General features: G+C 46.6%; 1 protein-coding gene across 7 annotated transcripts in view; it reads left to right on the top strand.

Annotated features, from left to right (window-relative positions):
• Positions 1–14,735, top strand: part of DNAH17 (dynein axonemal heavy chain 17) — a 104,968-nt gene that overhangs the window by 12,250 nt on the left and 77,983 nt on the right. For all 7 annotated transcript variants that reach the window (XM_044982049.1, XM_044982048.1, XM_044982043.1 and 4 more), the window contains 12 exons: positions 73–219; positions 716–824; positions 1,782–1,885; positions 2,018–2,158; positions 2,767–2,910; positions 4,363–4,545; positions 6,621–6,875; positions 8,283–8,452; positions 9,046–9,268; positions 12,255–12,371; positions 13,501–13,587; positions 14,137–14,289. In XM_044982049.1, coding sequence (XP_044837984.1) covers positions 73–219; positions 716–824; positions 1,782–1,885; positions 2,018–2,158; positions 2,767–2,910; positions 4,363–4,545; positions 6,621–6,875; positions 8,283–8,452; positions 9,046–9,268; positions 12,255–12,371; positions 13,501–13,587; positions 14,137–14,289 — 1,833 coding nt within the window. The remainder of the gene's footprint in view (positions 1–72; positions 220–715; positions 825–1,781; positions 1,886–2,017; positions 2,159–2,766; positions 2,911–4,362; positions 4,546–6,620; positions 6,876–8,282; positions 8,453–9,045; positions 9,269–12,254; positions 12,372–13,500; positions 13,588–14,136; positions 14,290–14,735) is intronic.

Raw genomic sequence — 14,735 nt, forward strand, 5'->3', positions numbered from 1 at the left:
TTCAGTATGGGATGATGCTGAAGCTTTTCCTTTTATGAATAGGTAATTATTTCTAATTATTGTATTTTGTAGCTAGTTGCTGTTCTACGTGAAGTCAAGTATTTGAATTTTCAGAAGCAAAAAGATATTCCAGATAGTGCTGGCAATCTCTTTTCTCAAAATGAAACTTTCCGGAAGTTTGTGGGCAATCTGGACCTCATTGTCGGTTGGTACAATAAGGCAAGTTTGCAAAAGGGGAGGCAATGTGGAAAGATAACAAAATGCTGAAACAGGATCAGTGTGTGTCTGTCTCTTTGCCTTGTTTAGAAGAGTTGAACAAAACCGGGTAACACTTTAAAGTAGTGCTCCGGCTATTATAAAATGGGTTATAAAACTTCCAGGTGGTTTGAATAAACCGGTCGAACTGTCATGTGTAACTAGCCCTACTTCATGGCTTAGGCAGCTCTCTCCTGTAGTGCTATCTTAGAGTTAATCACCGTAATATTTGAGAGCATGTTACTTGCTGGGACCTCTCCCATGTCACCTATGCTGTTCCACCCTTCCAGCCTATCTGTGTGGAATGTGAGGCCTCCGTTTCTCTCTCTGAAACCAGCTAAGATGGTTCAAACATGAGTGTGCTCAGAAAAGGTTGCACTTCCGCACTTACGGCAGCCGCTCACCCTTGGTCCCACAGAACTACTTTGGATCCGAAGCCAGTGATGCTTTTGTTTTCCAGATCAAGACAACCATACTGTCAGTAGAGCTTCCACTGGTCAAGCAGGAGTTAGATGAGAATGATGTCAAGCTGCAGAAAGCCGAAACCACCTTGTTTTGGAGCAATGAAGGTACAAAGTCAGTCACTTCATCATTTCCAGTTGACAAAATGTTTCTGTGTGCGTTCTGGGGAGAATCCCCGGCTTCATAACATTAGAGCCGTGTGTTCTCATTTATGTCCTTGGCCCAAAGGACCCGGGTTGGGCTGACATGTTCTCGGGTCCTAGAAGGGCTTCGATGTTGCTGGAATGGGGGGGTCAGTCACTGACAGTGATGCAGAGTGGTTCTGTCTGCCCCCAGGCCGAGCACACACTGCTCCCAGCCCAGGGAATGAAGGCTGACACAGCTGCTCATTTGCTGGATCAGCCGTGCCTCTCTGTGTTGATTTGCAGATGTCGTTTTTGAAGCATTTACCCTAATTCCTCCAAAGTGAGTCCTTTTAGAGGTCCCCACTCCCAAGGTCTGTACCCTGTGTGGGTGACTACAGTCTTTGCACACCTGCCATTGCTATGTAGGCTAGCAACTCCTGCCTCCTTCCTCATTACTGACCCTAAACTACTCCTGAGTCCTAGCTTATTCCTCACGGGCAACTGGAGTGTATGGAAGCCCTGCCAGATCCCACTCATTATGAAAAGGCTTTCTACCTCCTGCAGGGATCAAGAATGTACTGGGATTAGCTCTAAGAAAGGACTAATGATGGGAGACAGAGGGGTGTTAGACCCACTGAGCAGAGCCTGGGGGGTGCTGATGTTCTGTAGTGTGGCAGCCAAAGCCTTCAGTTAGGGAAGCCTCCCCTGCCACATAGAATCAGAGAAGATTAGGGTTGGAAGGGACCTCAAGAGGTCATCACATGCATAAAGCAGAGCATGAATCCACTGTCAGATTTACCATCTGAGAATACAAATTATAGGTAAATTTATTTTGTATCTCTCCTCAACAATCTGATGATCAGAGCCATCAGGCAAGCAGTTACTTTGATGTCTGGAGACCTTATCTGTCTACTAGCTAGAAATGCATTTTTCTCTCAGGTGTTATGGAATATATTCAGGAGATGAGAAATGTCTTGCATGATTTAGAGGCAAGAATCCAGAAAACTAAATTAAATGTGGAGAATATCAGCCAGCTTATGCAGGTGGGTGAAAGATTTTTCCAGGCACTTTTGAAAATAACATTCTTGGTATATATTAAATCTCTCTCCTCTGCAGGCATAGTATTTCCCAAGGGTAGTAAAAGTGCATCTTTTAGGTCTTTTTTTTCCATACAGGAATGGTCAGCCAGTCCTCTATTTGAAAGGAAAGACAATAAGGAAACGTCTCTCTTAGACTTGGATGGAAAAGCTAATACCATAAACAAACGCTATGCAGCAATTAAAGATGCTGGACAAAAGATTCAGACTATGCTTATGGTAAGAAACTAGGAAAGATAAACTCAATTGAGTCGGAACTGTTTTAACAATAGTTACTTATATCTAGCACTTATGTGCTGTAGCACTTTTAAACTTCAAACCACTTCCACATACAGTACTAATGTTTTCCATGTATGAGTGTAAATGGTGGACTCAGACTATCTGGGGCACAACCTTGAAATCTTTACTCTGGCAAAACTCCCACAGAAGTCAATGGGTGTTATAGTTCAGTAAGGACTTCATGCATGAGCCTGTAGTGCTTTGTTAAAGACCTTTGGCTGGATTCATTTATTCTCATGTTCCTACTGTACAACTGAGATTTAAAAAAGTCTATACGACTGCTGTCTGGGGGGACATGTATGGCTTTTTGGCATACCCTGGGGGTAGTTTCTTTTCAGAGGACATTACATAAAAATTGTTTCTTTCCCTTACATTCAAATGGAATTGTAAAGAATGGGCAGGGAAGCAACAACATAGACATTTGATACCAGAAAACTAGACTTTCGACTTAATCAAATGTTAACTCCCGTTTTTCATTGAAAGAAGGTAGGACATTTGCCTGACCATTTATCAAACAGACAGTTAATATAGCTTGTTTCTTTTTGCAGGAGAATGCAGACTTATTTAAGGCTGATAAGACATCCAAAACATGGCAAGATTATGTGGAATATGTGGATGACATGGTTTTGGATGGATTCTTCCGGTTTATTCGCAAATCTTTACAGTTTCTGCTCACCAACATGGCAGCTGATGTATGTTATCCAGCTTCCTCTTCCCTTTTATGAAATGTCAGTGTTTGCACATATATAATGCATGTGCCACTATTATTTATGAACTATTTAAGGAAACCACAGTTTTTCGGATTTCTTAGAACATCTCTTGAAGTTACATTGCATGCGCTGAATTTATTGTCTCAGTACATCCTATAAAGGTCTGTCCACAGGACTGCTGCAGCCATGCTTTTGTCCTAGTTAGTGGCCTGGTTATTGTAATCCGTTACAAACAACATGGTTCAGTGTGTGATCTGCCCCCACCCTCCCACCTCTTATTTGCCGTTGCAGCCATCTGAGCATGTGCACACCAATCCCTCTGTGGATGTGCGAGTGAATTCTGGGACAATTTAGACCACTATCCCATAGTGCTTCAGCAGCTGCTGAGCAGAGGATTGTGGGTTTTTGAAATTGCTAACTATAATAAAGAAGGGAACAAGAGAGGAGAGCTTGGGAGCAGAGGTGGGGAGTTCAGATTAGCCCTGGTGTGGAGTGTGTGTGTGTGTGGGGGGGGTGTCCAGGAGCAAATGGTGTTGCTCTGGCAGAGGGAGATGAGACTGAAGAGAGAAGATAGGATGAGGGTGGTGAATCATTACTTGTGACCACACAAGTGCACCCACTGACAAAGAGCAGAAGGTCAAGGACAGAGCCCTAGAAGAGATGCCTTCAGAGAGAGAGGGAGGAGAAGTGCCCCCAGCTGAGACAGTGGAGGAGTCCCCAGTTCAATCTGCAGCCCAGCGCTATCTCTTCTATTCTGAGTTTCTCCTCTGCTCTGCAATCATGAATCAGCCTCTCCTCCCGTGTTGCCCCTTCTGTCTGGTCCCAGGTGCATCATTGTGTAACCCCGCTGCTTAACATGGCTAAACTGAGCTCTGTTTCCTCCTAAACACTTTCTACCCTGCCCTCTTTCCCCAGTGGGCTCTCATCATGTTCCCCTCCCTGTCATAGGCTATAACGTCAGGGTACTCTCTGGCACGTCTCTCCTCTTCCCCCACACATCCAGGCTGCCACTGAATTGCTCAGATACTGTGGTAACGAGCCTAGTCCAAGAACCTGTATAGAATGGAATAGACAAGAAAACTGGCCCTGATAATTAAAATACTCTGTGCCATTCATTTCTGCCTCAAGTTCAACTGCAGTAGCCCCCTTGTAAAGCTGATAAGGAGCAGTAACAATGTAGGGGAGCACAGAGTCCCAGACCTCTGGGGAAGAGAGAGGTGCTAAAGGGGGAGCAGAGAGGCCATGCATGAGCGTGGAGAAGAGGCGACTGGCAGAGCTGGTGGAGTGCTGGGGCAGAAGCCAGGTTAAGGGGGTCAGACAGAGGGTTAGCACTGAGGCAGTTAATGTAGTGGGCTAAATAGCACATTCAAGATGGGGCTGAGGGCAGGTGTTCGGAAGGCAGACAGTAATGCGCTTTGCACTAATGTATCTCAGGCCAATGCAGCTCCTTTGTTTGAAGTGCACATGGAACTACATAATGATGAATTAAGATACCGTCCATCGCTGGAAGTGGGAGCAGATAATGGTTTTCTGGAAGTGGTGGAAAATCTAATGAATGATATCTATAACACAGCTAAACTTATACCCCGGCTGGCTAAGGGGAAACTCAGCTACAAGGTTAGTCCTTCTGTGGCCTGGACTCTTTCCCTTAGCCATGTTTGTCTGCCACGCACGGAGCTCCTTGCCATGCACCAGCATTTCCTGAGAGCTGAATGACTGACTGGCTTGTTTGGAGATTTTTTCAACGCACTTGTCACTGCCTCTCGGGGAACATGCACATAAGCTTTTAGATTGCAAGAAAATGAATCTTTGTAATGGTGCATAGGGAGAAAGCTTGTTTCTAGGGTTTCAAAACGCAAAATATAGGGGGCTTTCAGTCTCAATATCCATATCTGTAATTGCAGCCCAAAGTGAATAGGGAGCTAATGCAGTATTTGGAGCAAGGGTGTAGCATGCTCCTTATGGCCAGCTCTGCTAAGTAAATAGGCCCCTGCAGTTTGCACTGTTTGTAGCTTCAGAGTGGTTTTCAAGGCTAGCCCCATATAGAACACAGTGTGTTAGTGGTAAAGGCTTGGATAACTGTGATGATGTGACTATCAGAGAGACCGTCACAAGTATCACACGCAGCACAGATGAAAAAGATGCACTTCTGACTGTGAAGCCATGTGCAATTCCAAGTGCAACCTGGGTGTGACGTTGCACTCCATATGCTTTATGAAAATATGCTAATGAGAGTGAATATGATGTAACTGGAATATGCTTCATGCACAAGGTCTCTTGTAAGGGATCATTACAAAGCTTATAATTACTGAGTGTGTTCATCCTATTTGTATAAATGTACCACTCTTGTATCTAAAACTAGAAATACGAAGCAAACCCTGAGGTCCTATTGTGACAATGCAAAATGTGGGCCATTAATGGTAGTTTAGAATCTTGATGGCTCCCATTGACTAGGGCAATTGGTTGTAGATGGTTTATTTACCTGCAAGCCTTCCTTTGGACCTGTGGGTAATGAAGAATGAGGTCTTACAGTGACATGTGATCATGTCACATGATACTGGAATCCATCTTAAACCTGGTGCTTTTCCATTTAGAAGGAGGGATGGGGACCCAGAGAGACAAAGGATTCCCGCCTTGTGCCAAAGCTATAAAAGGGGGGTGGAGCCGGACAAAGAGGCGGCCAGTCATGAGAAATCCCCTAGTTACCACCTGAGCTGGAACTAACAAGGATTGTACCGGGGGTAAGGATTGGGCCCAGACTAGAAAGGAGTCTAGTCTGTGAAAGAAGCTTATTGGAACATCTCTGAGGGGGAGATTTACCTGTATTCAGTTTCTTGCGTGTTTTGTTTTATTTTGCTTGGTAACTTACTTTGTTCTGTCTGTTATTACTTGGAACCACTTAAATTCTACTTTTTATACTTAATAAAATCACTTTTGTTTATTAATCAACCCAGATTAAGTAATTAATACCTGGGAGAGCAAACAGCTGTGCATATCTCCCGATCAGTGTTATAGAAGCTGGGAAAGTCCCTGTTAACCGAGAAGCCCCTGGGCTAAGTGAATCTTGGTTTCTGTGAACTGCGGGGGGGGCGTGCCCCAGCCTCTTGGTCTGTGCTGGAGCCGACTGGTGTGTCTAACTCAGCTGGATGGGAGTGGAGAGAAGCCTTCTCTGGCAGGGGGTTCTCAGTTATATCCCAGCACATCTAGTGACAGTTCTGAGGGAGATTCTGTGGCCCAGCCCGTCACATTGGGATCCAGAACTGTCAGTTGAACAAGAGGAGCAGCGGGGTGGTGGGTGGCATGTAGATGTTGACTCCATGCTGACCTTGGTAGAGAGAAACAGTCTCTCTCTCTCTCTCTCTCTGAATAAACCAAAATGATGGACATTAAATGCAAAAGCCTAAAATGCTTATGGATTAAAACACAAATATGACAAGAAACACTTAAGTGAAGGTTGTCATAGTAACACTAGATTTCCCATACTGCACATGTGTATCATTTTTGGTGATATGTACACTGTAACTGAATATTAACAGTGTGTATGTGCAATGCAGGTGAGATAATGTTACTGAGAAACCTTCACTTCTACATGTATTGTGTTGAGCATTAATGTGTGACCCTAATGTGACATTTAATGTCGCATGTTGCATTTGTTTACTTCCTGACCCTGATGAGAAGTGTGTGTCTTTCAGAGTGACCTAGAAGATATGTCAGATCTAATTGAAATAAGAGAGGAGGTGGTTTCTCTAGTTGTCAGTGCCATGAAACAAGCTGAGGAATATGAAGACTCCTTTGAGAAATATTCCTATTTGTGGATGGATGATCACCACGAGTTTATGCAGCGCTTCCTCACGTTTGGTCACGTGTTCACCCCAGAGGAGCTGGAGTCTCATGCAGAGGACTACTTGCCACACATCCCACCCACCCTAGAGCAGTTCCAGCAACAGGTGAGAGAGCTCCCAAAGCAAAGGGGCTGTGGCTCAGTGCATGGCAGGTCTAGGATACTAGCCTGGTACTATGAGGAGAATAGCAGCGATGCTGGTGCAGGAACAGCCATCCCCCTCATAGACCACCCTTCCCATGGCACCCAAGCTCTTTCCATCCTTCTTCAGGGAATCAGAGGGACCCCCCCACACACACAGCATTCAGGGAATCTCTCTATACCAGTGGTTCCCAAACTTTTCAGGGCCACACCCCCCCATGGAGCCGGGAATGGGGCTGCAGCTCCTGTAGGGGGAAGGGGGGATGCAGACAGGAGTAATGGGGCTGAGGCTGGGGATGGGTCTGGGGCCGGGAGCAGGGCGTGGGACCAGGTGTGGAGCCATGGTCAGGGGAGGGGTCTGGCATCGGGCTGGGAGCTGGGGGCACAGCTAAGGGCCAGAGCAGAGCAGGGAGCAGAGTGGGGCTTGGGTGGCTCTCCCTCCCTATCCCCAGTGGGGGCTGGCCTGGGCCCCACCACACCCCCCTGAATAGTTTGGGGACCTCTGCTCTATACCCATCTCACAGGGGCCCAGGGCACACGTTTCTTTTCCATCTTGCCATTGTATGGAGAACAGCCATGCATCCACCAACACTAATGCACTGAGATACCAAAGTGATAGACATCTAGGGCCTGATTTCCCCCTCCCACCCCCCACTGCCTGCCCCAGTCTCATTTATGCCTGTCCACAGTAGGTGTAACAAGGTCACCAAGTCAGAATAGAGCATTTGTGTCCACTTTGCATAGGTGTAAATGGTGAGGCAAGGTGCAAGACTGTGGAGAATCAGGCCCCTGAAAGAGAGGGAGAGCGCGAGCGAGCAACTGGTCCAAATCCATGTAGTTCCATTAAAGTAACAGGCAAACTTCCCTGGCGTCAATGGCGTGACGCTGACTTAGACCAGCTGGGGCTCTGGCCCATTGACTCTGATGGAGCAGTGCCAATTTACACCAGCTGGAAGATCTGGCCCAGGATGGATAAAATGTTGGGTTTTTAAATTTAAACTCGTCCCTCAAGCACGTTTCAAAGCACAGCGCTGAGGGACTCGCTAGCTCAGCAGCCCTGTGCTGCCTGGGAGTTGGGGTGGGAGAGCAGCCAGGAAGGCACCTGTATGGAGGGGTCTGGCTTTAGTAGCAGCTGCCCTGACAGCATTTTGCTCCAGCCTCCGTGAGAGCTGTTAATGCAGCATTACTGTGTGTCTAGGTGCTCCCGAACACAGGGAAATCTGGGGCTTCAATAGTTTAGAAATAGTTGCACTCAAAGTTTTACTGTTAAAAATCTTGAATTACAAAAAATGATTTAGTGAAGCCCCCAGACAAGAGCCCTTCTGGCAGTTCTGAGATTGCTCCATGCGTGTCATTTCTACATGCATTTCAGATTGACTCCTATGAGAAGCTCTACGAGGAAGTGTCCAAGTTTGAGAACACCAAGGTGTTCAATGGCTGGCTGCAGAGCGACTGCCGTCCATTCAAGCAAGCGCTTTTAAATATTATCAAGCGCTGGAGCCTCATGTTTAAGCAGCATCTCATTGACCACGTCACTACCAGGTAAAACAAAAGAGTGGTTCTCCAGTCCAAAGTAAATCTTGCCTGACACATACGGGATGGGAACTAGGAGTTAAGGTTAATGTTGGAGGCAAGGATTTTGTAGCTGTGCTAATGACTGTCAGACATGGAGACCAAGACTAAGGTCAGTTCTGGACTAGGAAAATGGGGTGTGTTTTAAACTTAGTTGCCAAGAAATTCAAAGTAACATGATATCAAATGATATTGCTTTGCACACAGTGTAGACCAGAGCAGGTCATGTGTAACAAGGTGCTAGCTGGCCGTGCTCAGACCTGAAGGCCAGTGAAATGGCCAGTGAAATGGAATACACACACTGAGGATCTGAGACTCCAGTTTTTGTTCTCCTTGGAGAATTGCCCCGGGCATCCCCACTCCTGGGTCCCCTGGACTTGGAAAGGGTGTAGCCCCGCTGGATGCTGCTCACCTGGGCAGAGCACCATGAGCCAGGGCTGTGGATCCATTTGGGCTGTCATCAGGGAGCCACAGTGACTGTCAGAAGCAACCAGGCTTTGGATTTTTCTTGTTTCTTTTAACTGGCTGTCCAGAGAGGCTCCCACTGGCTTCTTTTCTTTTAGTCTCCAGGAACTAGCAGCTTTCATGAAAGACGCAAACGCGGGCTTGACTAAACCTTTGAAAGAAGGAGATTATAATGGGCTGGTGGAGGTGATGGGACACTTGATGAGAGTCAAAGATAGACAAACAGCTACAGACCACATGTTTGAGCCCTTAAAGCAAACAATCGAACTGCTAAAGACTTACGGAGAAGAGATGCCGGAAGAAATTCATATGCAGCTGCATGTAGGTTATTTAATGCTGTTAGCTCAGTTTTTGTGGAGCGTAGCTTTGGGGTATTTTTAATAATGAAATCTGATGAATTTGCTCCTTTGTAGTAGGCTGAGATCCAAACTCACCTTTAATCATTTTTATTGCACACTCAGGTGCAAAGAGTTTCTAACTCTTTATAGAAAATGACTAAAATCAATCACCGCATTACTAATGCCATCTGTTACTGTGCTGCAAAAATAAGTATCTGTTATAAAAGAGAACAGGAAACATTTTCTCTGAGATGGTCACTCTTTACTTGTTACCCGAAGGACCATGGGAATGGCCTTGCTGGATCTTCCAAGGGTCTGTCTAGACCTCTCTGACAGTGGCTGGTACCACATGCGTCAGAGGAAAGGGCAAAGAACCCCTCAAAGGACAGTTATGGAATCATCTTCCCATGGGGAAGTTCCTTCCTGACCCTGTCAGTCAGTGGCTGCCTTTTGCCCTGAATCAGGAGGGTTTCTAGCCCTCACAAATACAATTCTTTTGATCCCTTCTAATGTAACTGGGGTGTTCTTGTTATCCATATAAATACCTAACTCTGTTCTGAATCCTGCTGAGCTCCTGGCCAGGAGTTCCCAGGTTAATTGTGCTTTGTGCAGAAAAATATTTCTTGTGTCTGTTTTTAAAATTGGCTGCCTTCCATTTTCATTTTCTCTCTCCCCTGGTTCTTGAGAGGGGATAAAAATCACTCCTTTGTGAGCCTCCTTCACATCCTCTCCAAACAAGGCAATCCCAGCCTTTCCATCTATTGTAAGATAGCCTAGTCAGGCCTTTCACTGTTTTCATCACCCATCTTGGAATGGCATTCCCCCGCCCTAGGGTGACCAGATGTCCTGATTTTACAGGGACAGTCCCGATATTTGGGGCTTTTTTTTTATATGGGTGCTTATTGCCCCTCATCTCCTGTCCCAATTTTTCACAGTTGCTGTCTCGTCACCCTACCCCGCCCACATCTGCTGTGTATTTGTGAGGTAGGGTGAACAGAACAGTGTCCAGAGGAAGTTTCTCCCTGGATTATAAATAGCATTGGAGCGTTCTCAGTACCTGGGGGAGGCATCCCCGTTGGTCTATACAAGGGCATTACAGTATTCAGGGAGGGGTCCCATTGGGTTAGACAAGGGCGTTCGAGGAGTCTGTCTTCTCTTCTCTTCCATTCTATCAGACTTTTGACAAGTTTTTTGTTTTTAACATTGCTCCTCGCTGAGAAGAGATGCTCACTGAGCTGCCCGCAGTCATGCCCAAATCATTTTCTTAAATGATTTTTGTTAATTTAGAACCCACTGTCAAGCTGCCTGCAGTGACTCAGGAGTGTGAATACCAACCTCAGGGCAGATTGTTAAGAACCAGGGCACAAATCCCCAAATTGGTGGTGAGTTCTATACTTAGATTTCACCAACCAATTATTAAATGTAAAATCCTCAGGCACCAGGAGCCTGACAGTCCCCTGGGATAAACTCCAATTTGTCTCGCCACCAAGGTAAGCTTGCCTTTGTAATAGATGGTCCCTTACACCAAGAATCATTGCAATAGTCAGGTTACTCCCAGAACCAAAGTACCAGTCACTTTCCCAGGTCAACTGCACCTTAGATCTCATTCCACAGACAATGTTTGTAGCCAGTCCTGTAATAAACTATATACAGATTTATTCAACAGGAAAAGGAAATAGAATTATTTACAAAGTTAAAGCAGGTAAACATAGATACACAAATGAGTTACAATCTCAAGTTTCAAAAGTAATAGAAACTTCTATAATAAGCAAGCTCTAAGCACTGGGGATCCCTTGTGTATGCCTAGAAACTTTGTCTCGCAGAGTCCAAGCAGCAGAGAGAGACAGTTTCTTCTGGTTAGGGGTTTTTATTCCCCTCCTCCCATGTGTTCTGAGCTGCAAACTCAGCTGATGGGAGGAATCCACTTGCATGGCTCATCTTCATGGGAGGTGGGGGAGCAGAGCACAACATCTTTTGTCCTCTTTAATGTTCCACAATAGTTTGGCTGCTGTTGAGCAGGATGCAACACCTTTGGTTCCTAATCGGCGTATCACACTAGTTAATGTCTCTCTCCTGTGTGGTGATTTACATAGTTATAGTCTTACAACACCAATGCTCCAATGTTCCCTTTCAATATGGGAGACTAATGTTATAAATGAGGCTATGTCTATGTCTACACTACCACAGGATCGATGCTCTGGCGATTGATGCACCGGGAGTCAATTTAGTGGGTCTAGTGAGGACCCACTAAATCGATGACCGAGTGCTCTCTGGTTGACCCCAGTACACCACCGGGAACAAGAGAAGTAAGGTAAGTCAACGGAAGAGTGTCTCCTGTTGATCCAGCGTGGTGTAGACACTGCAGAAGGTTGACCTAAGCTATGTCGACTCCAGCTACATTATTCACGTAGCTGGAGTTGCATAACTTAGGTCGACCTACCGCGGTACTGTAGACGTAGACTGAGATTATCGAGTGCTTGTGAACTGCTGCATGCATTAAAGTCTAAACACTAAACACACACTCATAATCCTAATCCCTATTTTAACAATGCTAAAACACAGGTGAGCCAGACTGATTCCATCTCTGTATTTGTCAGTGTTCCACTGAGACCTGGGAACCTTGGCCTGAGCTGGCACCTGGTCTGCCAGTGTCACGCCGCCACTCTGTGTGCAGAGTTTGGAATTCCGTTCCACGTCTTTGTCAACAGTGAGTTTGCTTTGCCTTTGTGCTGCCCATTCACCTAGCTTTGCCCAGTCCCTTTGACGTTCCTCCCGGGTTTGTGTTCTTTAGGCTCGACGAACCGAAATAATTTTGAGTTATCTGCAAATGTTGCCCTGCATGTTCGCTGCCCACATATTCTCCTTCGTAAGGAACTTCAGGATGTATTTGGGTTCATCTTTGCCAGACAAAGCATAAGCATCTTGGGTGAAATGGGTTTTGGTGTTGATTCTACTTTTGCTTGCTGTAGGATCTGCCGGAGCAATGGAACAACACCAAGAAGTTATCTTTCCAGGTGAAACAGAATGTGGCTCCTCTGCAGGCCACTGAGGTCGCAATCCTTCGGAGGAAGTGTCAGCAGTTTGAGGTACTGTTACTGTGGGATGCTGGAAGTTTCTCTGTAATGGGCTGAGTGGATTGGCCTCAGCTTCTCATCTAGGCTAGGATTTGTGTGACCCACAGGAGGCCACTTAGGGATCTGGGGCAAAAATTGGTCCTGCTAGTGAAGGCAGGGGGCTGGACTCAATGACCTTTCAAGGTCCCTTCCAGTTCTAGGAGATTGGTATATCTCCAATTATTATTACCTTATTACCTACATTAATGCTGTGTATACATTTTCAGTTCAGGTACCTGTCCCTGAGACTCTATGCACTTCACAAAACTTAAAAGCTACAACCTCAACACAAGTCAGTAATGGAAATAACCACTAAGCAATCAGGCAATAAACTGCCCATATCTGAACCACCAGACTAGTCCTGGTCACCCCAAATCAGCCAATGGAGTAACCCCTCTCCCCATGTGCCAGGAGTGAATCCAGGCCCTGTCAGAATGGGTGGGGAAGTGTTTCCCAGTCAAGGCATTTCCTGGAAAGCCCCCTGTTACTAGCCCTGGCCAGCTGAACGCAAGAGGGCTGTAGTGCAGTATCCCCACTCTGATCACAACTGTGCAGTGCATAGGCAAGGAGAGGGGCTTTGAAGGCAATACGGTCCCCAGCCATGCAGGGCTTTATAGGCTAATACCTTCCACCCCAGCGGGGAGCTAACAGGTGCCGGGGCAGATCCCAGAGCAGCAGTGTTTCTGGCTCTTTGTCTGCCCAACAAGCAAGCAGCCACGTCCTGCACTAAGTGGTTTCCCAGAGGTTTTTAAGTATTGCCCCATGAAGAGCATGTTGGACTCGTCTGTCTTGGAGATGACAGCCTGGCTCGGATGCCTGTAGCCAAAAGAAAACGCACACGCTTGGAAACCAGCCTATACGGGAAACCAGTGCTCTTGGTCACACCAGCTGCCTGGTCATTCAAGCATTGTGAGTCTGCAGTGGATGCACTTCATTGCCCAGGACAGCAGCTGCAACCCAGCTCCAAACAAGCCGAATTGGCTCAGTCCGAAGTGGGCCTTGGCTCAGCCAGCTAGCCCTCCTCCACCCCTGGGCCTCTAACAGTGCTGAATGCGCCTATCCCCGCCTGCGTGTGACGCTCTCTGTCTCTGCTTCCTTGCAGATTAAACAACACGAGTTCAGGGAGAAATTTCGAGAAGATGCTCCCTTTTCTTTTACTGGCCCAGATCCATATCGGTCCTTAAACACGGTAATTGGCTGAGATGGGAGGGTGTTTGGGGCAGATCCTCTTTCCACCTGTCTCGCATGGGCTGTGGCTGCCGCAGAACTGACACAATTCTCTTGCACAGATGGCTAGCACGGTTCCAGGAGTCTGCGCTTCTCCTCTGCTGTGATTAGGGTTTGTGACCGAGGCCTAGGGAAGGGGGAGGGGCTTGGCTGTGGAGATCCACCCGTCGTGCATTCCTGCATAAGGGAGATGTTTCCTCAATAGTGGCTACTGCATCAGGGGCTGGACTTGATGACTTCTCAAGGTCCCTTCCAGCCCTACATTTCTGAGAGTCTGGACTAAATGTGCAGCTGCTGCTCAGCTGCCTGGAGGATGAGGATTCCTCTCTCTTAGACTCCCCACCCTACAGGCTTGGGCCATGCACAGAGAGAGCACTTGACCCTTTATGTATGTTGTGGCCAGTGAGTTATTCTATAAAAGTGGAGCTGTTACTTCCATTTCTCTTAACGCATGGTGAGGCCACACCAGCACCTCGCTGCCGGCTCAGTCCTTTTCTTTTCCTGGTTCTAGCAACAAAAGAGTATCACTGCCATGGAGAGTGAAATGGAAGCCCTGTCCAAATCAGCTGGGTTGTTTGAGGTGTCAGTCCCAGATTATAAACAGCTCAAAGCATGCCATAAAGAAGTACGTTTACTCAAAGAGCTCTGGGATATGATTGTCTTGGTAAGTGTTTGACTTTGGAATGTAGCACGAGGGGAAGGGGATCTGAAGAATGGAGTGCTGAGACATTGCTACTTGCCAGGCTAGTCAGGATCAGTTCACTGTTCCCCTTATCCTTCATCACCGCAGGGCAGAGACTGTCTTTATATTTGTGTTTGCAGTGCCTAGCATGCTGGGGCTGTGGCCCCCGTCAGGGATGCTATGCACTACCCTCAGAGAAACAATAAATATTAATAATAATGGCACCTGCCTGATCATCTCAGCTGCTCAGGGGAGATTGCTCACTGTTCAGACAAGAGAATGTGTTTGCAGGAAGCTCAGACTAAGGGAAAGAAACTCTTTGCTGGCTTTTAAAACTGAACCACATGGACTTGTGACCTGCAAACAGAAAGCAAGAGATGTGTTAACAGGCTGGGGCTGGGACTCAGAATCCTGAAGTTGCTATTTTT

The sequence above is a fragment of the Mauremys mutica genome, chromosome 12, assembly GCF_020497125.1.
Source record: "Mauremys mutica isolate MM-2020 ecotype Southern chromosome 12, ASM2049712v1, whole genome shotgun sequence".
Classification (NCBI taxonomy): Eukaryota; Metazoa; Chordata; order Testudines; family Geoemydidae; genus Mauremys; species Mauremys mutica.